General features: G+C 38.5%; 1 protein-coding gene across 1 annotated transcript; it reads left to right on the forward strand.

The window, feature by feature from the left end:
• The first annotated feature begins 66 nt into the window (after positions 1–66).
• glb1l (galactosidase, beta 1-like) lies at positions 67–8776 on the forward strand. The gene is made up of 16 exons (XM_008403964.3): positions 67–324; positions 565–734; positions 2795–2945; positions 4218–4278; positions 4358–4452; positions 4528–4708; positions 4793–4851; positions 4934–5055; positions 5822–5862; positions 5934–6052; positions 6755–6829; positions 6905–6994; positions 7119–7232; positions 7366–7497; positions 7586–7813; positions 8331–8776. Exons 1-16 carry the CDS (start codon positions 262–264, stop codon positions 8532–8534), a joined length of 1905 nt encoding a protein of 634 aa, XP_008402186.1. The 5' UTR covers positions 67–261; the 3' UTR covers positions 8535–8776.
• Positions 8777–8780: the final 4 nt, after the last annotated feature.

Raw genomic sequence — 8780 nt, forward strand, 5'->3', positions numbered from 1 at the left:
GCATTTCTTTCCAGCCACTTCACAATGACGTGGTTTAATTGGGGCTAAATAACGGGCTCTAGGACCTTGCTGCGAGAGAAGATAAACATCACATGACGCTGGTTGAGAAGCGGGCTGGTTGGGCTGGATATTAACTAAAATGTTGCTTCCTCATTAAGCATTCGTGCAGGAGAAACGCAGAACATCGATTCTGTGAAAAGAGGGCGATAAATGGAGTGATGTCTGTGTTTTAGGTACAGCTGATCCAAGGAGGCAGCGGACATGGCTGCTGCTTCTTTCCTCTTTGCAGTTTGCATGGCGCTTTCAACTCTTTCTGGAAGTTTGGTAAGAAGGAAACTAACATACCTTCTTACGTTCCTCTGGGTGTTTTTTTTTTTCTAGAACAGTTTAGATAAACTTCATGTTAAGCTCTTTGACTGCAATCGGGTTTTTACCTACTAGCAGAGACTTAACAGCAGTGATCAACGCCTTTATGCTTCCTTGTTTAAATTATGAAAATGACAACCAGATGTGTCAGTATGCAGAACTTCCCATCACTTTGCATGCCATTGGTTCTTCTCGCAGGTCACTGGAACGAGATCATTTTCTATAGACTACAAGAACCACTGCTTCCTGAAAGATGGAAAGCCTTTTCAGTACATCTCAGGTAGCATCCACTACTCCAGAATCCCACAGTATTACTGGAAGGACCGCCTGGTGAAGATGTACATGACTGGACTCAATGCCGTCCAAGTGTGAGCAGAACACATCCAACTTAATGCTATAAACACAGGTTGCTTTGCATACTCTTTGATCTTTTCCATATCTTGTCCAGTTCCAGCCACTAACTTCAATATATTTTATTGGAATATTGACAGACCAACATAAACGGGGCATAATTGTGACGAAATGAAAAGGATACATGGTGTTTTTGTTTTGTATTAAAATAAAGAAAATCCTCTCCACAGCATCATAATGTAATCACCATGCTTCACTGTAGGGATGGTTCATGGTATTGTGATGTATTCAGTTCCTTACAAAACTGCAAACAATTCTTTTTATTACTTCTTTTGCTGCCATATGTCCTTAAAGGTGAGGTTTTCACATGGCACAAATAAAACAATTATTTATTATTTAAACTTTAATTATATATACATATATATATATATATATATATATATATATATATATATATATATATATATATATATATATATACACACACACACACACACACACACCTTACTTCCATGTGTAGTAATGGATGTTACTACACATGGAAGTGTAGTAACATCCATGTGTAATAACATGGAAGTTACTACACATGGTGTATTACCATGGTTATACATCATGTTGGTCTGTCACATAGGATTCCAATAAAATACATGAAGATTTGTTGCCCTAACAAGAGTTTAAAAGTCCTGGGGACATGAATACTCCTGCAAAACACTATATATATATATATATATATATATATATATATATATATATATATATATATATATATATATATATATATATATATATATATATATATATATATATATTAGAGGCGTGCCGATCGATCGGTCACCGATCATAATCGGGCCGATTTTCGTGAAAAAGTGCATGATCGGTGATCGGCGATCATTGGCTCTTGTTGCCGATACCGATCACCTGCATCTCTTTTCGCAGCCTGCCTGTGCAGCTGGTCTCCTCTTTCCTTCACACTGCGCAAACGCGCAGCAACAAATCCTAAGCGATGTTGAACTATAACGCACTGAGTGAATGGGGAAGTTTGCGCGTTGCAGCGGAAAATTGAAGCAGGTCAAAATGCATTAACATAACGAATCTAATATGGCATAAAAACAATGCCATACTTGACGGAGTTTGGCTACATCAAGGCTCACTGCAGTAAAAAAGACATATGGAGGATCAAATAGCAGGTAAAGCAGCGCGCAGCTACAAACACTCACCGGGATTAGCATGACGGTCAGAAAGCTAAACAAATAACCCGCAAAATTATTTTTAAGTCTTCAAGCTGCGATGTAAGATGCTGGTTCTGCTCTCGCTGTTGAACCGCTGCTATGCGCTGGTTACAGGTAGCGCATGGCGCTCCGTCTGGGAGCGCCACTTCTGCTCCACCTGCTAGTGACTCTCACACCGAACCTCTGCTTAAAGCTGCAGCATCTAACCTAAAAAAATACATTTTACATACTATTAAAACTTTCGCTGTCCTAACATGAGACACATAATCTCTAAAAAAATAATTGAGTTCTGCATAATTACTCCGCTCAGTCAGAAACAGCCAATCAGAACTAGCAGTAATCAGCTAGCCGCCATGCTATCAGGAAGTTTTTATTCAGTAACTCTGGATTGTTTATTGTAATGGAACCTGCATTTGCCTTTGAATGCTAAGTTTTATACTTGAATTTTTTTGGCAATGTTGAGAGGTTTTATTTTGGCTCTTTGCATTATTTAGCCTATTCAGAGCCTTCATATGTTATCAGTCTGTTAAAGATAGTATTATCTATAGTACAATTTGCAGAATGCCTGTTTTGTTTAGTTTTCTTCTTGGAAAAAGTTATTAAAAACAAGTTTTTGTCTAAATTAAGGTGAATTCATGGTTCCTTTTTCCACATAATGTAACTGGTAGTGTTTATGATAAAAAAAAAATTAAAATAATTATGTGATCGGTATCGGTGATCGGCCCTCATGGGTGATCGGTGTCGGCAGGAAAAAACCTGATTGGCACATCTCTAATATATATATATATATATATATATATATATATATATATATATATAAACTGTTAATTCCCGCCTTGTGTTCTCAGATATGTCCCCTGGAACTTCCATGAACCAGTTCAGGGAGTCCACAACTTCACAGGAGACAGAGATTTGGTGCATTTTCTGAATCTGGCCAACCAGACAGGCCTCCTGGTCATTCTGCGTCCAGGACCGTACATCTGTGCAGAATGGGAAATGGTAATTTAAGTAACTTTGGTCATGTAGTATATTTAGTTTTTGACATCACAGGCTAAAAAGGGAGCAACTAAATTGCACAACAAGACCTAAATTATACAGATAATACAGTGTAACAAACATTTAAAGCAGCATTGTGAAAGTGACAATATCAAAGAAAAACAAGACAATCCTTCTGTCAAGTTATTGTTCCAACCAACAAACCATATCAAAACTGTAAATGTATGTCTTTCACTCCAAGAGCCTGTTAAAAAAAAGAACACAAAAGGAAGAACAAAAATAACCTGCAACATGTGTCACAGTACAGTGACACACTGGATGATAGAAGATGTCATTAATGTAAAAAAAACAAATGTACAAAGTCAAACTTTATTACTGTGACAGACTCCTATTTTAATCTATTTTGTACATCCAGCCAATTTAAATACATCTAAGATGTAACATTTATAAAAACTGTAATCTCAAAGATGTTTTCCAAACAAATAGGCATAAATCTATGTCCTTCTGGTGTTATCATTCAATTACATTCAGAGAAATTTTGCATTAACGTTTGAGTACACCAGTCTTTAATTTGAGAGTATTTTTTTCACAAAAAGAAAAACAAAACTGTGCAAAAAAATGTCCATAATGTCACAGATTCTCTATTGCACTCAGGAGTAGAGACTGAAAAAAAAAGATTAGATTTAAAGTTGGTAATAAACAGTAAGAAAGTGTGGAAAGTCAATATAACATAAAAAATAAAAGAGATCAAAATAGTTGTATCAGGTGAAGTCTATGCAGAAGTTGAAAACCAAAGAGGAAAGTTTAGCAGCAGCCAATCAGAAAAGCAGTCAGAGCATTCACAAGAATAGAAGCATTGTTAACTGCAACATGGAAGTATGCAAACTGGACTGACCTGCTTTTCAAATTATAAGTGCTATCAAAAAAGACATCTAAGTTCTTGGGAAGAGGGGTTAAGAGAATAGTTAACAGGCTGATCCAAAAACAAATGTGTTACCAGATCACCTTGATTTATTTTCACATAGACACCACATGTGTGAGCAAGATGGGAGAGTGGAATTAGATTTTGTAGTACATGTTATCAGTACATATATGAAAATGTGTTTCTTAAAAACGAGACCACACTCAGGATATAGAGAATAAAGAATAAAGAGAAAAGAGTTTACAACAGATCCCCGAGGAACGCCACTGACTTCAGGTGAAGACCTTGATCTGATCTGTGATCGACAAATAATTTTCCAAAAACTAAATGTCTTTACTAAACCTGTGTTCCAGGGTGGATTACCAGCATGGCTTCTTCAGAAACCAAACATCATACTTCGCTCAGCAGATGCAGGTAATCAGACACCAATATACCAATATGCTGTTTTCACGAATATATTTATGCACAATTAATATGCCTTCTCCTGTACCAGATTACTTAGAGGCAGTCAGCAGTTGGCTTGCTGTCCTCCTCCCCAAAATTAAACCATGGCTCTACATCAACGGCGGCAACATCATCACTGTCCAGGTAAAATGACTCGGGTAAATACCGATAATCTCTAGCACGTAATTGCAGGTAATAATGAATCAACTTCAATGGCAGGTTGAGAACGAATATGGAAGCTACTTCGCCTGTGACTACAACTACATGCGTCACCTGCGGACGCTGTTCCGCTTCTTTCTGGGCGAGGAAGTCGTTCTCTTCACCACCGATGGAAACACAGACAAGGAGATGACATGTGGGTCATTGGATGGCTTGTATGCCACGGTGGACTTTGGCACAGGTTGGTGGTATGTGACTGTGTAACGGAAAACGCAGCTTCATGCAGATAAGTCGCGTCATTCATTGTTTACCTGATTTCCCTCAGACACCAACATAACTGTAGCCTTCAAGCGCCAGAGAAGATTCGAGCCTCAAGGACCCCTGGTTTGTTGCACACCAGTCCGTCCATCATCATCTTCTGACCTGGTGATGTTTTATGGATGTAACCTGTTTAGATGTCTTGCAGGTGAACTCAGAGTTCTACACAGGCTGGTTGGACCACTGGGGAGATCAGCATGCCATGGTTGGAGCTCAGAAGGTCAGCAGAGTGCTTGAAGAAATGCTAACCATGGGGGCCAGCGTCAACATGTATGTCTCCTTGAACTCCCAGGATTCCAGCTTTCCTTCCCTCTACACATATTTGATTAGTCAGCAGACCGAGGCATTGAAAGTGATTATACTGTATGTGTCTTCTAGTAGAGAGCCCAGGCCAATTATGTACTTTTAGGTATTTGATTTACATTCTTCAGGGCATAGAGTTTTAGAAAATAATGAGAAAAGCTCGTTTTCAGCTAGAGGCACATATCTGGATGTGATAAAGTATTGTTGGACTATTCCCAGTGACTATCTCCTTTGCTTCCAACTACTAAAACTTTCTTGTTATCCAAGTGTCATTAATCAACACTTCTCCAGGCTTTTTGTGGGTATTAAAACATTTGTATTTTGCTACTTTCCTACTTATTTTCTATCCAGTCTTTATACCAGGTCTTGAAGGTGACCAGTGGAGGATAAATATTTTAGACCTAAAAAGTAGATCAATGGTATGTGAAAGTAAGTCACAGACTAAAAGGCTGCTTTATCCCCAAATTGATCATTTACTATTCAATACTAAAATTGGATACTAAAATACCCCTGAGGATTTTTTTTTAAAGTTTACTGAAATGCCAAGAAGCTGAGTAAAATTTATTCCTTGAACAATTTTTTATGTCCCCTGAGGAAGTTTTTAATGCCTGAATGCTGCTCATCTTCCACCAACCTGAGTTAAGATTGGTACGAAGATAGAGACAGAACCTCACAGCTTTTACTAATGATACCTTTCTCAGAACTCATGTTCTCTACCCGTCTTTCCTCTCAGGTACATGTTTGAAGGCGGGACTAACTTTGGCTACTGGAATGGTAAACACCTTTTTCATGGTTTTTAACATTAGTGTGGCGATCTCCTGTAAAGGCTCGCTCTTCTTGTAAAGGTGCTGATCATGACAGCAGGTTCCGCTCCGTGGTGACGAGCTACGATTACGACGCTCCGCTGACTGAGGCAGGAGACCCCACAGAGAAGCTGTTGGCCATCAGAGATGTCATAAAGCAGGTGACAGTGATGGAATAACCAAACAAGTTACAAGTAATTCTCAATAAATTAGATAATCAAAGAGTTTATTTTATCTCAAAATGTGAAACTCTTATTTAGTTAGTTGCACACTAATACATTTCAGTCGTTAACTGACCCTGAAGATAACTTAATGAAAACATTCACTGTCAGCATTTTGAATGTTACATTATGCCAATAAAAAATATATTTTTAATACAGCGTCTTGGTAAAGTATGCCCATGTACTCGAGTACATGACATACTGCATGAAATACTGCATCATTATTTAACAAGCTGTGCTTCACAAAACTTTCTCAACATTAGTTTTTTTCTTCCACACAGCTTTTCCATTTATATGCATAATTATATTGCTGTGTGTATAGAACGTGTCTTTAGCAGCGATCTTTTGAGACTTACCCTACAAGTAGAGGTTGTCAATAACGGTCTACTGTAAAAATGTAAAGTCAGCAGCTTTTCCATGATTACATAATTGTCTAATATTCTAATCTATGTATGAAAAGCTGAATTTTCGCTTTAAGCCATCATCAAAATGAGTAGAAATAAACTCTTACTGTATAGCACTCTTTGAGTATTAGTTTTTGAACTGAATTACTTGAATAAACTAGCTTTTGAGTGATATTCTGATTTGTTGAGATGTCCCGATTAATTTTGGAGAAAGTAACAAATCATTGTTTATCATTAGTTTAGAGACATCCCCGCCGGTCCCATGCCGCCAGCAACTCCTAAGTTTGCCTATGGCTTTGTTACGCTGGAAAAGGTAGTAAAATTTAATCAAGGTTTTGGCCAAAACACATTTTAAACAGTTTGAGTCACTCATGATCTATTTTTACAGATTGGAAACATTAGCAGTTTGCTAGATACAATTTCTCCTCTTGGGCCGGTCCAATCCAAGTATCCTCTGACGTTTGAAGAGATGAAACAGGTACGGTGCTGCTCTGAAGTCAACAACAGAGAAAAGGCTAGCAGCATAGAGACAGTAGACCTCTTGAAATAGAGAAAACTTCTAGACTGTTGTGTCTGCAACCTGTCATGTCCATTGTGTCCAGTACTATGGGTACATGCTGTACCGGACCACGCTGCCCCACGACCTCACAGAGCCCACGCCACTTATATCGCCTCTGAATGGGGTTCATGACCGCGCTTATGTGTCAGTCAATGGGGTAAGAGCTTTCTGTGAACTTTTGTTTGTCTAGCCCTCCAGGTTTCCAGGTCAGTGGGGAAAATACAGATCAACATTATAAATCTAAGTATAGTGTTGTCCTTTTGGAAGCTAATGTGAATGTGTTCAAACAGGTTTTCCAGGGATTGTTGCAGAGAGATACTGCACTCGTGATGAACGTTACAGGAAAACAGGGGGACATGTTGGATATTCTAGTTGAAAACATGGGCAGAGTTAACTTTGGCAGCAAGATCAACGATTATAAGGCAAGGCAACATTAAATATGACCAACGTCAGTCAAACTATACACACAGAAACTATGGATCTCTTGCCAACAGTATTTCTGTGTTTTAGGGCCTGGTGAGCAACTTGATCTTAGGTAAAGATGTACTGACGGACTGGAAGATCTACCCATTGGACATTGATGGAGCCATTTCAAGAGGATGGCCTCATTCAAACAGTCGGACGTCCTTCACGTCCCCACGAAGAGAACCTTCAGCTGGACCCACCCTTTACACGGGGACCTTACAACCTAACGGACTAGCATGGGATACTTTTCTCAAGCTCATTGAATGGACAAAGGTAATTCATCATTGGCTCCTCTGGTACAGACGTGTATAAAGCCTTAAAATAGCCTTGTCGCTGAAAGTTTGGAGATATTTCCCTTTGGTGCTGATTATGTTGCCATTGCACTACTTTTTATCTGACTCAATAAAAATGCTTGTATACCACAACATTTTAAATAAAGAAAAACTGAACATTTTTTGGGCCTTTTAGTCCAACAACCACCTAAAACTTTACCAACCACAAACCTTCATCCATAGCTGTCCTTTTCCCAAAACACAGCTGAACAAAGCATCAAACATACAAGGGCACAGGGATTTTTGGAAAAATAAAGTATTTAACGTAAGATTATTTCTCTACTAAATACAGTCAGATCATTGGTTGGATTTTATTTTTTCAGTGCGAGATAATGCTACTGCAATTTTAAAAAATACATTTATTTTAAGGCTTTTTATGCATCTCTACCAGGGCTTAATAAGTGTTTTTATAGGCTGTTTTTGTGAGAATAATAAGTGAAGTGCTTGTTTCTAATCAGGGCCAGGTTTGGATTAATGGGGTGAATTTGGGACGATACTGGCCAGGGAGGGGCCCCCAGCAGACTCTGTACGTCCCCGGGCCCCTGCTCAGCACCAGTCTGCCCAACAACATCACGTTACTGGAACTGGAGGGAGCCCCAGCACACCTGCGGATTGTTTTTATGGACCGGCCTCAGCTCAATGCCACTGCTGGGAAATCCTGACTAATAACATGAGCAAATAATTCTTGCTTTACTGCTGCCAATTCTTCATTCGCTCCCCTGTCTGGTTCTTTAACTTTGGTCCTAATATTTAATCAATCAGCTTTATTTTCATCCTACAGAGTTTCTTAGCAGCATATTATGTAAATGCCTTGTATAATAATTTGATTTTTTTTAAGTGTGTTTATTAAATTATCTTGAATAATTTTACAAAAATCAAAATTTGTGTTGCTACCAAAAATAAAAAAG

The sequence above is a fragment of the Poecilia reticulata genome, chromosome 2 (genome assembly GCF_904066995.2).
Source record: "Poecilia reticulata chromosome 2, P_reticulata-male-v2, whole genome shotgun sequence".
NCBI lineage: Eukaryota > Metazoa > Chordata > Actinopteri > Cyprinodontiformes > Poeciliidae > Poecilia > Poecilia reticulata.

Coding starts and splice junctions, on each gene's coding strand:
- glb1l (XM_008403964.3), top strand. CDS start 262: ATGGCTGCTGCTTCTTTCCTCTTTGCAGTTTGCATGGCGCTTTCAACT. Junction 5,056..5,821: donor ATGGGGGCCAGCGTCAACAT/GTATGTCTCCTT, acceptor CTTTCCTCTCAG/GTACATGTTTGAAGGCGGGA. Junction 5,863..5,933: donor TAACTTTGGCTACTGGAATG/GTAAACACCTTT, acceptor CTTCTTGTAAAG/GTGCTGATCATGACAGCAGG.